Genomic DNA, 18,359 nt, shown 5'->3' on the forward strand with positions numbered 1-18,359 from the left:
ATTTAGTTTGTGGCACAAATAGCATACTTCCTATACACAGAGAAATCACAGAAGGGTGTTAGAGGTAGAACTAATGGTTGACAGGCCCGAGTGCATGGAGGAATTGTGTGAAACCCCAGTTCGGCTTCAGTGGAAGCCTTGGGATCCTCGTGGTCGCAGTAGTACCCCAGGTTGCAATTCTTTTCCGTGTTGTGGCGTAGTCGACTAAAGCATTGCCTGGGAACACCCAGCGCATAGGTTCGAACCCTCAATATGGCTCCTGTGGATTTGTTTATACTTCCCATGTTAACATGTGCTTCCAGTAACGACACGAGCTAAACGGATTATTATACAGTAAAATTGAACAAGCTAATTGAGGCCATGAACTGTTTAATAGTCACAGAATTATATTAGAATTGTGGTTAGTAAATACTGTACTGTACTGTAGATGGTTTTTCCACTTATTTTTTCCCCATACACTATTTCCCCTCCATATTTATTGTTTTAAATTTATTTTATTTTTTATAGAGCTTATATTTGCCTGTTGCATACAGTAATAATGTATCAGTAAAATATATATTTTTTTTAACCCATAGAAACGAGAAGTACCGGACTATTTATGCGGCAAGATCAGCTTTGAGATACTGCGAGAACCTGTCGTCACTCCCAGTGGAATTACATATGATCGTAGGGACATTGAGGAACATCTACAGGTTAGCTATTATGTTTGAGTATTGGATAATGAGATACATGTACAAGTAAGCCAGTAAGTATGACCATGGCTAGATCAAGGAACACCTACAGGTTAGCTATACAGTAATGTACAATTATACAGTGTAACACAATTTTGGTTCCTGGATAGTAAGAGTTATTTTCTGAATGCTTCTGACTCCAGGGTATAGAAAATAGCAAATATTTCCCCCCCCCCCCCTCCCATTTTGCTTTGACTTTTGCCTACGACTGCTTAGGGAAGATGTCTTCCCTAAGACGTCTACCAACTCCTTATCTAGAGCTTTGGCGCATTGTTTCAGTCTTCAGATACCTTCAAGACAGCCACCCTAAGCTGTCTTAGAGGTACCTAAAATGTTGTGGGTTTGAACCCTCCTCGTGGCTCCTAATGATTTCCTCGTTAATACGTCATGTTAATGATATTTCATTGTACTTGAAAGCCAAGTTTGAGGGGAATAATAACCATTTTCTTTATTTTGAAGGCATAAGCAATCAGAAAATAAGTAACTACTCTGGAACAAAAGAATTTACTTGTTACGGTGCTATAGAGTATAGATCATTGAGGAACACGTATGGATAAACCATTACGTACGATCTTAGGGACATTGAGAAACGCTTGCAGGTACGTCATTACATACAGTCGCAGGGACACAGAGGAATACTTACAGGTAAGCCATTACATGTTATCATAGGGACATCGAGGAACGCCTACGGGTAAGCAATCAAATGAGATTGTAGAATTTATTTGATATATGTATATACTATAGTTGATAAAAACACTTGCATTTGTAGAGGAAGGTGCAGCAGTGGTAAAGCAGACTGTATGTACAGCATGGAAGGAAGTGGTACATCTTGCAAATTTGTTCTTGTGTTTTCCAAATTTTGTGAAACTTGATAAGTAATGATGACCGAACCACAACTCAGAAGATGGAGAAGCGACGACGTTTCTCCATCCTGTGAGTTGTGGTTCGGTCATCATTTTTCCCGCCACGTTATTGTGACTCATCGTCTGCATAATGATAATTTAATCATAAAGATGTTTGACAGTTGACTCGTCTCAATATTGCAGTTCTTTAATCAAGTTTATACTGCCAGTAAAGCATGTATGTTAAAAAAAAAAAAGAGATCTACAGATACTGTAATAATTATGCACCTGTATTGTATTGTTAGTATTTCCACTAAATTCACATTAAAAGAATGGTTAGGTTTAGCGCTATACTGTCACTCGCTTTATTTTCGATTAGTAACAGAATGTAATTATGAGGAGAAAGTGCTAAGCTAGAATAACTTTATTGGATTGGTGACTTGATTATGGTAACATTTAGGAAATGATTTATCACAACGGAAATATGTATCTTTGCTTTTGCCATGCATAAAATAAGCAACTGTCTAATTGTAAATATAGCAAGCTGTGTGGGAATATGAACAGCTGTCCCTGTGGCACTAGTTAAGGCGACTTAACGTCTCTCCTTATTGACATTGGTTCAAATCCAACCTGTCCTCTTAAAAAGAACGTCGCTTTTGGCCATTTGCCCGTATGGCCGAATTTAGACGTAATTTGAAAATGAACAAAAAATGAAAATAAATTTGGGATTTTTTTTCTCAACAACAGTAAGTTAAGGGTCCTCTGATAGGTTAGGTGGGCAGGAAATTCTCATAAAGTTTCAAAACGTTATGAAAAACGTTAATTTAAAGTGTCCTCTTATAACCTCTGCGCGTACGCCGGACGACTCAAATAGAAAACGGAACAGAACGTCACTTTTGTGAGTCGATTTCATTTCAAATTACGTCCAAATTTAGCCATATCGCGCATACCAGCCAAAAGTGACGTTATTTTTAAGAGGACGGGTTGTCAAATCCACACCAAACTTGTATTATTATGTATTTTTCGTGATGTCGGCTCATATTTAAGTAACATTTATGTTTCCTTCTTTCCAGCGTGTAGGTCATTTTGATCCAATTACAAGGACCGACCTCACAGTTGACCAGCTCATGCCTAATTTAGCAATGAAGGAGGTGGTCGACTCATTTCTTACAGAGAACGAATGGGCACTGGACTACTAGCCGTAACCAGATTTGTTAGCTTAAGAATGCTTTTCTTCAAGCTGCTACCAGCCATCCTTTATTCTTAGAGGTAACTGATGACTTATAAACTATGTATAGAATGTTGAAAACTTGCAATAAAGTAGACAATTGATATAACATACTGGCTTAAAATAGAGGTTAAAACATTAGTTTTGCCCCAAGAGGTAAAGCTTCCATTCATCACTTTATGATGATGTTAGCATTTTAACTTGGGAGTCCACACACTTATAATTCCATATTGCCAAACCAAAATTAATCTGCATTTATGTATGAAAGGTATATCATATTAGAGGTAATGGAAGCACTAGCGGTGTTATTGTGTTAAGTTAAAATCACATGCAGCCTGTGCGTACTCTTAGGGTTAAGACCAGTTATAATCACAGTGACTAATAAAATTTAGGCAGATTAGTCAGACATCTTTTTTATGTAAAGAGTTCACCAGAGTCAGGTTTTAATTCAGGTAATTTCACTACATGAGTATCCAGGACATCGTTCCTTCCAGTTTTGTCTTGAACCCTTGCATGTAGAATGGAGGAGTTTTGCAAATGAGATTTTAGTTTTTGCACATAGAAATTATTTAATTATCTTTCGTATTCCTCTGTAATTGAATAAAAAATTTTAAGTACGGTAATATAACGCATGTTCACCCCTGCATCTAGATACAGTATATTTTTATTGTCATGATATTTTAATGATGGAGCAGCCTTGTCCTCAAGTGCTCCTGAGAATTCCTCACACTCCTCAATGAATCTTAAAAGTAAATTGGTGATTTTTTCTTTTTGAAAAACATTAAATACAGTATGGGAAAAAAATAATAAATATGAAACAAATTATCCTTCTAATGTCAAGAATTTGCTACATGAATTATAGTGGATTATTGCTGTAATGAACCTCGCTCTTATCAAAGTCGTGAATGGGTCAACATTGGTACAAATTGTTCAGTGGATCACAAAAAAGTTTGTGACGATTGTTCACCCATTGTTCCTCACCAAGACAGACCCCGGATGTGTTACCAGCCGGCCTAATCTACTTGTAAACTACAATATTATAAAGTGTATAAAATCTTTTAAACAAACTTAAATATGACATTGTTTTACAAATATATGTACACAAAACAGGAAACAAAAAAAAAAGTAAATTATTCTTTACACAGTGGCTCGTCCAGGCCCAAAATAATTTTAGTGTCGAGTCCAAGTACTGATACAATTTATAAGAGCTTGACAAACGATTACAGTATACAAGTGCCATATTATTGTCGGACAGCAATCAAACGTGTAAACAAAAAATAAAGAAAACAAATATGGAAATGTTCGAATGCCGAGGACAACCTATGCCTTCAAACACTGGAGCTGCATCTTTGGATAAATCTTCCATGTTATTGTCATTATTGCAATACTGTACTGTATCTGCCCTTTTCTTTTGTGTATTGACAAGATGTCCTACAGTAGCAGTCATGGTGTTGAAGGGTGCAAGTGAAGGTACATTTCCTTTCTGCAGAAAATTGACATGACATAGGCGCAGGTATTGGGTGATGATATAGGAGCGGGTGTTGGGTGATGACACAGGAGCAGATATTGGGTAATGACACAGGAGCAGGTATTGGGTGATGATACAGCAGGTGTTGGGTGATGATACAGCAGGTGTTGAGTGCAGTCAACACTTGAGGGAGGGGGGGATCGGGGGGAAATCAGTCGGCTGGCTTCACTCACTCACTCATCGTCATTTGATGAGAAAGTTCTTTAAGAATAATTTGCATTTTTGGGCCTAATAACGATTGTGTGTGTATGTATGTATATATATATATACATACATACATACCTTAATTGTTTGCCAGTGATCACTCTATCCTATGCAACAGTCAGAATGAAGAATGCATAATAAATGAATTTTCTATGAATTTATAAATTGAAACCAACTGACTTTTTGTTAAAAACTCTGAACCATTACATGTGCGCTGCAAATAATCATATAGGTATAATTCTGATGTGGAATTGTTCACCAATGATTGCCATAACCTATGTAATGAATGGAAGAGTCAAAACGAAGATTGTATTATAAATGAATACTCTATAATTATCTTTTCTTAATTCAGTGTTGGTGGAAGATGGGTTATGACAATTTGTTCCTCCTTGGTAAGTAACAATCCAGGAAGGGGCTTTACCGTTCAGACAAGATCCCCTCAAAAATGAACTAGCTTTGTTCCCATATAGTTTGTTCGAGCAAGTCTCTTTTCTTTTTTTCCATAGTTAACAACCTCCTAAATTCGAGTTGGTCTGAATGAAGTTATCCCTCGCATGAATACTGTATTATGTTTCGTTCATCGTGACTACTAGAAAGTAATAACAGGATTCTTAGGCAAAATACCAGCTTGTAAGTAAAGTTCCTTTCAGAGGATGCCATGCAATAAGAGGTTTATGAGTATAAACAGCGTGGTTATGCTTTATGAATGACTTTTATGACCATTTATATTTATGACCATTTATGTTTATGAATAAAATCTTTGTGTACAATCTAGTAAGAATGGTTTTCTAGCTTTGAGATTATTTTAGCAGCAGATATCTGTTCTTGTTGGATACAGTAATTCATAAGCAAAACAAATGTTTGTAACTAAAAATAACATAAATACGACTGAAAGCATAAGGGGTAAAGCAGATTACTTAAGGCGTTTATATTTTGCTGAGATTTGATGTATGTTAAATGCTTTTCAGAGTTAGGTAAAAAGGCTCAACATTATTCGTCAGTGACTAATGCTTGAAAACTATTCTATATAATTTGTTATGAATTTTCTTAATCATGTTATTGCTTGTGATGCTTATTGACTAATGTTTGTTTACTCTCCCCATGTTGGTTACTTCATTATATTGGGACTCATAATAAGCAGCTGTGATTCCGATGGCTGTGGAATCATTGCCCGTTTGGTGAATGTTTTCTGAAGGTTGCGTTTAACCCTCTTGCTGCGATAGTCAGAATCATCTGAGTGGCGTCATTCCCTGCTAAAAGTGGAGTTATCCTAAACGCCAAGAAATATTATTTCCTATAACTTGTAACATTTTTGCCCAGATATTTGTCCTTAAGAATAGAAGTTTGGTCCTAGTACGAGCTTCCATCCGTTGGTGACACTTGAGATTGTCACCCTGTGCAGTAGATCATGGAATGAAAATATATCTCTCTCATCCCTCACATTCATGCCCATTGCTTTTTTTTGACATAAAGGTACTGTATGTTATTTTTACATCATGATATTTTGTGTAATAGTGATAAACAGTACATATACAGAGGAACCTCTGGTAACGAGCAGCCCCATCTACGAGCATCTCAGGTAACGAGTAAGCCACTCACAGAAAATTTGTCTCAATTCACGAGCTTCCACTTGGTTAACGAGAAAACCATGTGGTGCTTCCTAGCATCCCTCTGCATATATTTGTGCTTTTCTTTGTTTTTTTGTAAAGTACAATTGAAAACAGTAAACAAAATATTTATAATAATTACATGTATTATAATTACATTATAAAATTTCATATTGATGTTTTTCGGGGGTGGAATGGATTAATTGTATTTCCATTATTTTAAATGGGGAAATTCGTTTCACATGACGAGCTCGGTGCCGGAACAGATTCAATTCGTTAACTGAGATTCCTCTGTACTGTAAAATTATACATATTTGAGTTGATTTACAAGCACACCTTGACTTTTGTTTTGTAAATTTGTGTGTAAATGTTTTCTTCCTTGTATTTACAATTTGCTGCCATTATAAGTAGATATTTTATTACACTAATTTCCTGGTAAGACAATTAATAAACCTGTATGTACTCACCTAATTGTGCTTGCGGGGGTATGTGTATTACAGTGGTTGTAGGCCATCAGAAAAAGTTGCCTAACAAGCCAAATTTTTGTGAAATATATAACTTTTCTAAACATTTTTCTTATGAAATGAAAGTTTTTATTGTATTACTGTATATATGATTCCAATTTTGTTATTTGGGTCAAGACTAACGTCAAAATTTGATCAATCCTTACCTAACCTAATATAACTAAATCAGTAATTCATGTTCCTAATATATTAGATTATTATTATTAGAAAAGAACCAATCTGTCAAGAGAGATTTGATAACAAAAATCATTCTGCCTGTTAAGCACCTCGGACCTTGCATACTAAGCCAAGAAGTGCAGTTCTAGATATTAGGTACGACATTTTATTTATATTTATATGTACTGTATAGCCAGAACTGCACTTCTTGGCCTAGTATGTAGATTTGTATGTAGGTTTGAGGGAATGCACTGTATTATTTTCTGACCTAGTACTGCATGCACTCCCATTTTCTGACTTAGTACTGCATGCACTCCCATTTTCTGACCTAGTACTGCATGCACTCCCATTTTCTGACTTAGTACTGCATGCGCTCCCATTTTCTGACCTAGTACTGCACGCACTCCCATTTTCTGACCTAGTACTGCATGCACTCCCATTTTCTGACCTAGTACTGCATGCACTCCCATTTTCTGACCTAGTACTGCATGCACTCCCATTTTCTGACAGTACTGCATGCACTCCCATTTTCTTTCTTTAACAAATTTCTTCCCCGCTACCAGCTCCAAATTTCAATTTTCACTTCCCTCCTTTTGTTTTGTTTTGATGATTACCCACTCATCAGGGTAATGATTATTGGAAGACTAAACTTATTTTTTTGTTAAGGTATCTGGATTCGGATCACTTTCTGAAAAACGGCATATTTATGCTTGCCAGACAACCACTAGATGCTTTCAGCAGTGAAAGGGTTAAAAAAGAGTGCCTTCACTATGCAGGGGTTGTGAATTTTTTTTTAACTTTGGATTTATATGCTTATCAGTGTAGTTTTTACTTTGGTTTATATATTCTTTTACTGGATAACTGTAAATATTGTAGTATTAAAGCTGTTGTACATAAACTTGTACATTTTTCACTCATTACTGATTTATAGTAGACTGTTAAATAGCTAAAAACTTATTAGAAGTGTTTCCAGCCATATAATTTATCAGGGGACTTTTCGTCCAAATGTCAGAATTATATATACAGAGGGCCACATGCTTTCCAGGTGCCAGCTATCCGGATTTGCCCGTTTCCCATTTTTTATTTTTTCCAAATAAAAAGTTTGCTAAATTGGTGAGGTGTGAATAAGATGGTGTGATAAAGTCATGAGGTGGGCAATCTAAATAAAAATATGCGAGAAAGTCGTGAGGCGAGAACCCGCCAGGCCTCAATGCCTAGGGGTGTTCGAGTGAGAGATGGGCCAAGTTTGCCCAGGGATTGTATCGAGCGCCACTCTAGTGCCTTTTACCCATGTGATGTCACAGATTCATGGCCCATTCTTTTGATTTGTCATGAGACTAGTGTTTATGCTGTGGTTTTGTTGGATATACCTGTACTGTATTGTCAAAATCAAGGAGCCTCCATGCACCACTTGTTGGCTCCAAATGTACTCATTGTGTCGGTGAAAGCGTCAACAAGCAGAATATAGAAAAAAATAGTTCAGTGATATCTGAGAAGAAAATTTAACTAATAATTAAAAAAGTGAAGGGTGGAATCCCGAGAAGTGTTGTGTGCGCTGAATATATCGGATATTATTAAGGCTAAAGCTACCATCTTTGACTATTTTTCCTAGAATTGAAAGTGATAAAGCAATGCATAATAGAAAGGCAGCAAGTAAAGTAAAGGTGCAGAATGTTGATAATGCAGTGTGGCAGTGATACAAGCAGAAGTAAGAGGAGACTTAAAAAGCTAGTGACAGGCTGGCTGTTCATGGAAAAAGCATGAAAGTTTCACCAATCTTTGAAAATTCCTGAGGAGTGTTTATGCACTGATGGATCATTCAGAAGCTTTAAACTCCACCATGGCACTAGGTACATTAGAGTACAGTACATGGTGAAAGGTCGTCTGCTGATGCTACAAGTGCAGAAAAATATTTAGGTCAATTTGCAGAGATGGTGCAGGAACAAAATTGATCTCGAATTCAAATTTATAATGCTGAGGAGACTGGTTTTTGCTGGGGTATGTTACCCACAGACACGATGGCTCACAGTAGTGAAGATGATCCTTCGGGTGGTTATAAGCCGAACAGAATTTGTTTTGCAGTGCTAATGCAGCTGGCACTCACAAATTGAAATTACTTGTGATTGGGATTAATAAAAAACCAGAGCAAAATATCAACAACAATCAAGTTAATAAGTGGATCATAACTGCTCATATTGGTGAGTACAAACAAAATACTGTCAGATTTTTCCCCTAGATTTTCAGGATGACAAACCATTTTTCCTGGACACAACAGGTTATTCGTTCGGTCTCATTCCCAAGGCGTCCGGAAAGCATATGCTCTCTGTACATGTGTACATAATGCAGCTTTAACAGGTAATGTGCTTAATAAACATTAACACTTCATACTTACTATTCCTCAGTACTGTACTGTGAAAGCATATACCATATTAGTAAGGCACACTTTTCATTGTTTTAAAACATAAGAAAATGTTGCTGTACAAATTGATTGTTTAACACTTGTCCATGTCCTTGACTACTAATCACCAGCAGAGGAACTCAAGTGTACATTTTGCCTGGCTGTTTCATAATCTGGATTAACAAAAGATTATAATTATTGTATTAAAAGCATTCAGCTAATTCTTTTGAATTCCCTAAAGCAGGTGTATTTAACTAGTAAAACCCCCAATGGAAGAAGTAACATGTACCCAAATGAGGCGGCTCGAATAGTGTAACGCCATGCAGTGACAATGTGGACTAGTCGAGTAAATACAATAAATAATACTGGAACAGTTGTTTGATAATGCCTGGTTTGAGCTCGAGCTTGTAAAAGTAAAGAACATTTATATCCTTGTTCGACGGGATGCATAAAATAAAATAATATATGTGTAGTGAGTGAGTGTGTGTGTGTGTGTGTGTGTGTGTGTGTGTGTGTGTGTGTGTGTGTGTGTGTGTGTGTGTGTGTGTGTGTGTGTATGTATGTATGTATGTGTGTATGTATGTATGTATGTATGTATGTATGTATGTGTATATATATATATATATATATATGTCGTACCTAATAGCCAGAACGCACTTGTCAGCCTACTATGCAAGGCCCGATTTGCCTAATAAGCCAAGGTTTCCTGAATTAATAAATTTTCTCTAATTTTTTTCGTATGAAATGATAAAGCTACCGATTTCATTATGTATGAGGTCAATTTTTTTTATTGGAGTTAAAATTAATGTAGATATATGACTAAACCTAACCATCCCTACCTAACCTAACCTAATCTATCTTTATAGGTTAGGTTCGGTTAGGTAGCCGAAAAAGCTAGGTTAGGTTAGGTAGTCGAAAAAACATTATTTCATAAAAACTTGGCTTATTAGGCAAATCGGGAATTGCATAGTAGGCTGAGAAGTGCGTTCTGGCTACTAGGTACGACAGAACGCACTTCTCAGCCTACTATGCAAGGCCCGATTTGCCTAATAAGCCAAGTTTTCCTGAATTAATATATTTTCTCTATTTTTTTTCTTATGAAATGATAAAGCTACCCATTTTCTTATGGTTGAGGTAAATTTTTTGTTATTGGAGTTAAAATTAACGTAGATATATGACCGAACCTAACCAACCCTACCTAACCTAACCTAACCTATCTCTATAGGTTAGGTTCGGTTAGGTAGCCGAAAAAGGTAGGTTAGGTTAGGTAGTCGAAAAAACATTAATTAATGAAAACTTGGCTTATTAAGCAAATCGGGCCTTGCATAGTAGGCTGAGAAGTGAGTTCTGGCTACTAGGTACGACATATATGTCGTACCTAGTAGCCAGAACTCACTTCTCAGCCTACTATGCAAGGCCCGATTTGCTTAATAAGCCAAGTTTTCATTAATTAATGTTTTTTCGACTACCTAACCTAACCTACCTTTTTCGGCTACCTAACCGAACCTAACCTATAGAGATAGGTTAGGTTAGGTTAGGTAGGGTTGGTTAGGTTCGGTCATATATCTACGTTAATTTTAACTCCAATAACAAAAAATTTACCTCAACCATAAGAAAATGGGTAGCTTTATCATTTCATAAGAAAAAAAATAGAGAAAATATATTAATTCAGGAAAACTTGGCTTATTAGGCAAATCGGGCCTTGCATAGTAGGCTGAGAAGTGCGTTCTGTCGTACCTAGTAGCCAGAACGCACTTCTCAGCCTACTATGCAAGGCCCGATTTGCCTAATAAGCCAAGTGTTCATGAATTAATGTTTTTTCGACTACCTAACCTACCTAACCTATAAAGATAGGTTAGGTAGGGTTGGTTAGATTCGGTCATATATCTACGTTAATTTTAACTCCAATAAAAAAAATTTACCTCATACATAATGAAATGGGTAGCTTTATCATTTCATAAGAAAAAAATTAGAGAAAATATATTAATTCAGGAAAACTTGGCTTATTAGGCAAATCGGGCCTTGCATAGTAGGCTAAGAAGTGCGTTCTGGCTACTAGGTACGACATATATATATATATATACACACACACGTGCACACACAACAGAACAGAATTCCTATTTTACTCGTGGTCTCAAAAAGAAAGAGGCCACATGTACAATTGAAATTGTACATGTAAGTGATAATGAGCTTGGTCCCCTTAGCTTGCACTCTGGCGAAACGAAGCCTCGAGATGTGTATGAGGCTTCCAAGTTACCACGTAGATACTGTAATTGTGTGTACACCATCTAATCACACTAGATCTCTCAACTTAAACACCTGTTGTGGGTATTAAGAGGTGAGAACTTCTGGCTGATCCCTGAGATCAATGCACAGATAGACAAACAACAGTGTACTGATAATTCAATTAATTAGTACAATACTTACAGTAAGGCCAGCTTCAACACGCACATACCATTTACACAGACAGCATGATGCATACTTGTCCATAGCGTAGCATGGGTATCAACAGTAGCTTGGCAGTCCTCTCTCTCAAGCACTACTGCGTGTGGCTAACCATGTGATAATTTTGGTAGTGCTGGATCTCTCGTACAACCGCACGTGGTATTATGAAGAATGACAGACAGGTAGTATGTGGCACATACACAATGGACTGAGTTATTGCACAGACAATGGATGGATGATGTTATGTGGCCTAGACTAGCGTGATGACAAGCTATCGGCTTGTGGCTGACAACACACATGGCAGCAGTGGGTGTACATGGGCAATTCACTAGGTTAGACACAAAGGGTGTTGACAACAAGGTTACTTTCCTCTCCTTTTGTAGTAATTATATTCACCCAGAATTAATGTGGCAGTCTCAGTCTTTGAAACATTTGTAGTTACTATGTACCATTGCTTAGTATACTAATGACTTGGATGTTACACAATTCATGGAACACTTTTCTCCATTGTGTAAATATGGCCAAGTGTATCACAGAGTACTCTTAAAAGAACAAGTTTTGAAAGGTGGGAAAGAAAGCACCTAAAAGGCAGATTTTGCAATTTCACCAGCTAGCTCATTGGAGTCTTACTAACTCTTACTAACTCTCTCATTTGTACATAATGAAACTTAGATATGGGCCAATATTGGATTTCTGTAACCAAACGTCTGAGAATGATAAGAGTTACCAGTCATTGTTGAACTACAAACTCTGGTTATTTTTTTTAAGTCTCATTGTGCCATTGCCTCAATTGTCATAACATATGCTCTTGCCATTCCCCGCCTTGCTATTAATACTTTTCCATCCCACTATAGCTTCTTCAATCTACATCACTTGCTTTAATTTTTTGTAATTATCAGGGGAAAGTGCCAAGCCATTACAACTAAGTAGCACAAGGAAGGGGTCAGGATAAGGATTTGGGATGGGGCAGAGGGGAGGAATGGTGCCCAACCACTTGGATCGTCAGGAATTGAACAGCGACTTTCATGAAGCGAGACCGTCGCCCTACTGTTCAGTCAAAGTGGTTGGGTACCATTCGCTTTAATACTGTATATGACATTTACCTCAGACGCAAAACATCCGACTTGCAATTGCGTTACAATAAAAATAGAGTAAAAAAAAAAACTAGGGAGCTCAATTAAAACCAAGATAAATAAATTTATTTTTATATTATAGTTTGCCTTTAGTAATGTTAGCAAACGGATACCAAAGAGGAAAGAGATCTGTCAACTCATTTTTACAATATCTACAGCACAGGGTTACAAGGAGGTCTGGTTCAGTTTTCAAGTTATTTCCATACCTGTGATAATTTAACCTTAAACTTGTCACTCATTAAGAATGTTATAATGAACGTTCAATAAAGACTGCACAGCTTGTGATCGTTTAGCCAAAATAGTGATAAATACCTAACAAGACTCATTTACAAGGTCACATTCTGTAGTGGGAACAAAATGCTCGTGTTACAGTATATTTATACAATGTGCTAATTGGTTTCAAGTTTTAAGGTTTAAATCAATAAATATTCATTTATGAAAACAAGTTGCTAAATTTAACCTACAACAAGCAACCCTTCATCGGTGAAAACATGAGTAGGAACCTCCAAGTTAAGTGGTGCAGGGCCTTTACGGATGCGCCCCGATGCATCGTAGTGGGAACCGTGGCACGGGCAGTAATATCCACCAAAGTCACCTGAAATGATATGGCAAGTTGAATTTTTGTGCAGCACAGTATTGTATTTCCTCCTCAAGTATACCTCGGATATTACAGCATTTGACCACTCCCCAGGATGCCATCCACAACAGTCGACTAACACAGGTTCCTAATCACTGCTAGGTGAACTGAGGCAATGGGTGCAAGGAGACTTGTCTATACGTCTTGCCGTGCCTGGGATTCGAGCCCAGGATTGTTCTGCTGTGAGCCGACTGCGCTAACCACTGCATCACAGGTTACCCTAGTATTTATTAATTCTAGTGTATTATTTATTATCAACTAATATTTAACAAACTCGCACTTTTGATTATAACATAAGCAGCATCACTAATTATAAAGCAAACTTTCTGAAATTTCTTTAAATATACTACAACTTGTTTTTCTTTAGGACTACAGTAAAACTATTGCTCATGCACTCCTATAACTTTTAACATACACCCTAAAAATGCCTATTTTAACCTAAGAAACTCACCTGCATCTGCAATAGGCACACAACCAAGATGAGTGCACACGCCAAGAACCACCAGCCACTTGGGTTGTGTACAGCGAACATTGTCGTGCTCTGGGTCACGCAATGTGCTTAAATCCACATTGGCCTCTGTTTCAACCTCTTCATCAGTCCTGTAATGGAATAAAACAATCTTTTCTACATACCTAATATACATATGATTTATTGTACATGATATTTAAGCTGTTGGGGATTCATACATCAAAATGTGATGTACTACTTTAGAGGGTAGGTTGAACACAACCTAACTCGTGCAATCCTATTTTCTGCTTAATTTTCTTCATAAAATTGGCACAATCACCCACTGCAGTCAGAAAGCCCCACTGGGTTCCCTAATGCAGTACTCGGCAACTATTCTGTCATGAATTTTCACTCAACCTACTAATTAACCCACATTTTATCTACACATCACAACGAAAACTTATAAATTATAACCAAGATATGCTACCAGACTATTGCCACTCCTTGTTATAAACAACTCCACTGCCCCTTAAAATTAACAAACATTTTTTTATCTCGTATGCTCCTTTGTCAATCTTAAATATATTACTTCACTATTTGCTTAACATTAAAATTGAAAATATCACATTAACTTGGCATATGTGTGTACCCCTTCCAACAACCTCCATTAATAACTTGAAAACATATATATAACAGAACTTTATCCCACTGTAGAACATATCTGAATTGTAATTGTCAACTTCAAATATTCAAATAACTAATTTTCCCGCAAAACCTCACCTGTGTCTGACAAAAAGAGGTTTGCCTCTCCATTTAAAGGTGACCGACTTTCCTTCAGGAATATCGTCTAACTTGACTTCAATCTTTGCCAAGGCTAACACATCAGCAGACGCAGACATGGATGAGACAAACTGTGTAACCACCGTTTTCGCACAGTACATCCCAGCGACAGTGCTACCTGTTAAAGAAAATTGTAAAAGTTTCAGAAATTTCATGATTTAAGTGTTAAAGCTCTCAACCCTTGCACTGCACATAAATGAGGCCTCCAGTATACATTTGCAATCTTGGAAAATGGCTTACAATTTTTAGGATATTGTTCCCAAGTTCAGGGCATGGTTTTAACAATATATGAAAACAAAAACTTGTTTTGACTGCTTACTGTGCTTGTACAGATGATGAAATTTAATCCTTAAATTATGCAAGGATTACAAGAGGCAACTACATTAATTTTATATTATATATTATATATATACTGTATACACAAGAGTTCTTACATTAAGATACTAAATGGGTTTTGCTCTCTTCAAGACACCTTTAGTACATTGATAGTACAATAATTTTTTTTTCTTTCATTTAACCCTCTCAACTGTTGGATACCAACAAGAGTTCGATTATTCCCCACTCATAAAATGCGAACTAGGGTGCTCATAATTAATGTAGAAACCTATTGGCCAAAACTACATGCTTTGTATAAAAGTTTTAAAGTGCTTATCCACACCAAATCTGCATTCTCCAATTTCACAAAACAAGGGCTGAATATTATATTGATACTACAGATGCAAATGTATACGTGCTGCATTCCCGAGAAATCAATGCATAGGGAGTCTTGTACTGGAGTAAGCCCACGTATTCACTAGCCAGAAATTTGGTTGTAACTAGCTCATCAAGATTGTAACTTGTTTAGCTAAATAAATTCTGGGATTCAGTCCCTGAGCCCATTATGTGCTTCTGTAACCCTTTCCACTCCCACCCACAAGATGGGTATGGGGTGCATAATAAATGAACTTAACTAACATTACAAAATATTTAAAAGCAAACATAAGTGACTTTTGCATCAAGCTGTAGACAAAACCCAATTGTTTCATCTGCACTAATAAAAGCATTTTGTATAAAAGCAGCAAACTTGGGATGCGATGTTTTCCTATACAGTAATTCTGTAGTTGGCTACTTTAATAAGATTTATCTGTTGCAACAGTAAAGTCTACAAGACACCATACCAAAAGACTGCTGGTGTATGATATTTGGTTTCATGCATATACACTAAATCAATTTGTATCAATAGTACCTCTATTACTAGTAATAAAAGAGTCCATGACAATTATTGCATTATTAACTAAATTGCAAATGTGACATTTTACAATTATGTTGTCTAAAGTTGTTTTAATTTTGCTGTTTACATGTGTGTAATACTCACATTAAAAATTTGGTCTTGTTACAAAAAATATGTTTTAGAAATAAACATTTTGGCATTTATAGTAAGTTTGAAAATATAAAACAAAAAAAACAAAAAAGTCCTTACCTCCAACAATCATGTATGTGAAATTTTTTCGGGCCGATGAAGACTCTTTAGCCTTGGCGTGAGGGTCCTTTACAGCATCCCGTCGATATGCACTAAAGTCTGGTACTTGGATATCGGTGTGGGCACATCGTACTTGCGAGCTTACTGTAATTAGACCCATAATTAGTTGCTGGGGAGCGGGGTAACTTAAATTGACAGGCCCTACTGTTGTACTGACTGTACTGTACTGTACTGTACTGTTGCCCTACTACTGTACTGAAAAAAAAAAAAAAAAAAAATCACACACACACACACACACACACACTAATATCAAAATCTTTTAAGAAGTACAGACTCTTTTTTCACATGATATTAACTTTAGAAAAATGAACCTGCATCAGTGTTGAGCTTATTGACATAGACGAGAGAAGATCTAAATAGCAATATTTTTCAGATACTCGTTTTCCTTTTGAGAATTAATTATAGGGAAGATAGGCAGTGTGTGGTAGTCTTTAATGTGTGTGTCATTAGAGTAGTGGCCTCAAAAAATAAAAATAATAATAAATAAGTAAAAACTGTATAGTTTTTGTAGTATAGTTTCTTAATATTTAGCATTTTTAGAGTTATAATTTTTAGTTTCTGTATAATACAAGCATTGTAAACAATTGTAACATGTAAACAATTTTGAATAAAGTTTCCAAATTAAAAAAAAAGACCAATAGGCCTTTACATTTCCCTGTAACGTCGAGGCCACTAGAGTCACAGTGGCTCTCAGGTAAGTTCAGGTAAGTTCAGGTAAACTCCGGTACTCCTCAGAAAGTTTCAAGAAAGTAAACAAGTTTACAGAACATTTCTGCAGAATGCAAGACAATTTTAAGTATCTAAATCTTAATAATACTAACGATTATACTTGAATAACCTCTAGAAAGAGGAGATACGAATATATATATATATACAAAACTTAGTTTACCTATATATATACCATATAGGTAAACTGTTTTCGTTCCAACATGGCCGACTCGAACCCTGATCAGCTGATCACCACAACAAGCCGACGACCCAGACCAAATTACCACCAGGACGCCCTAACGACCCACATTAACGACCCCTCGTCCACACCACCTTAACGAGGATATACTCGAGCATACCTGCTATACCGGCCTTGGCCCTGAGGAGACCGGTGGAGGGGCAGCGGAGGGCCATGGCCGAGGGGGTGAGCACTGAGGGCGGCGGCTGATGGAGGACCTCAGCTGGTGCTTCACACACAGCTGGAGCCAGACTCCTCAGCCCTCCGGCCACCACCTGGCTCGAGCCCTTCAGGGCAGGGGCCAGCTGGCTCGACCGGCCGATGTAAGATAACATGTCTGCTGGCGGGGAAGCTGGGGGTCTGCTGGTGTCTGGTGTCTGCTGCTGGCTGATGGCCGCTCACTGCTCGCCGGTCAGGTTTGCCAGATCCAAATTCTTGAAAGTAGCGAATTTGTAGCAAAAGTAGCCCAATATTTTTTTAGTGACTGATATGGGATTATAAGTAATATATTTTGATATACAGAGTACACTACACGATGTTAATTGCTTTAATATTATTTCTGCACACACACACACACACACATATATATATATATATATATATATATATATATATATATATATATATATATATATATATATATATATATATATATATATATATATATATATATATGTCGTACCTAGTAGTCAGAACGCACTTCTCGGCCTACTATGCAAGGCCAGAAAGTTTGTCTTAACATCTTTCATATTGCAAAATCCTATCAAAATATCTACAGTAAAATCATTGTAGGAAGATGCCCGAAACGCTGTACATATTAGTGGCTTTAGGCATAGTATGTACTAGCTATATCTACAAGTCCAACATTCTGCTTGTAACTTTTTGAATGTATTTACTTTTACCTGAATAAACATTATTATTATTATATAGATATTAAATGTGGGCTGACGTGCTTAGCGCACTGCTTATACTGTTGTATATCTTATTATTATCTATCAGCGAGAGCTTTGTCTCTTATTACAGAACGAATAGACTCAAGATGGTGCAAACAATACAACTGCAATAATCCATTGGATTATTTGCAATGTTTGCAACTAGACCATAGTTGCACACTTCATTGATTTTTTGCCGCCAGAAGTGGATAGTTCATTAAGCATCCCCTATTCAACCAGC

The 18,359-nt window shown here is 36.8% G+C and overlaps 2 protein-coding genes across 4 annotated transcripts in view; one reads left to right on the forward strand and one right to left on the reverse strand.

The window, feature by feature from the left end:
• The window catches only part of STUB1 (STIP1 homology and U-box containing protein 1), a 71,593-nt gene extending 62,004 nt beyond the window's left edge, over window positions 1–9,589 (forward strand). For all 3 annotated transcript variants that reach the window (XM_069312071.1, XM_045726241.2, XM_045726243.2), the window contains 2 exons: window positions 576–692; window positions 2,647–9,589. In XM_069312071.1, the coding sequence (XP_069168172.1) occupies window positions 576–692; window positions 2,647–2,772 (243 nt within the window). In that variant the 3' untranslated portion in view covers window positions 2,773–9,589. The remainder of the gene's footprint in view (window positions 1–575; window positions 693–2,646) is intronic.
• A 3,265-nt stretch (window positions 9,590–12,854) lies between these two features.
• Window positions 12,855–17,605, reverse strand: RFeSP (Rieske iron-sulfur protein). The gene is made up of 5 exons (XM_045726244.2): window positions 17,308–17,605; window positions 16,181–16,324; window positions 14,662–14,839; window positions 13,885–14,033; window positions 12,855–13,391 (listed from the first exon to the last, which is right to left on the reverse strand). Exons 1-5 carry the CDS (start codon window positions 17,519–17,521, stop codon window positions 13,252–13,254), a joined length of 825 nt encoding a protein of 274 aa, XP_045582200.2. The 5' UTR covers window positions 17,522–17,605; the 3' UTR covers window positions 12,855–13,251.
• Between the last annotated feature and the right edge of the window lie 754 nt (window positions 17,606–18,359).

The sequence above is a fragment of the Procambarus clarkii genome, chromosome 71, assembly GCF_040958095.1.
Source record: "Procambarus clarkii isolate CNS0578487 chromosome 71, FALCON_Pclarkii_2.0, whole genome shotgun sequence".
NCBI classification, from domain to species: domain Eukaryota; kingdom Metazoa; phylum Arthropoda; class Malacostraca; order Decapoda; family Cambaridae; genus Procambarus; species Procambarus clarkii.

Bases quoted from the DNA above. Each gene is read 5' to 3' on its own strand.
- RFeSP (XM_045726244.2), bottom strand. From the start codon at position 17,521: ATGTTATCTTACATCGGCCGGTCGAGCCAGCTGGCCCCTGCCCTGAAG. The intron at 14,840-16,180 runs GTAAGGACTTTT...TTTCTTTAACAG, and splicing joins CACATACATGATTGTTGGAG to GTAGCACTGTCGCTGGGATG. The intron at 14,034-14,661 runs GTGAGGTTTTGC...ATTCCATTACAG, and splicing joins CCTCTTTTTGTCAGACACAG to GACTGATGAAGAGGTTGAAA.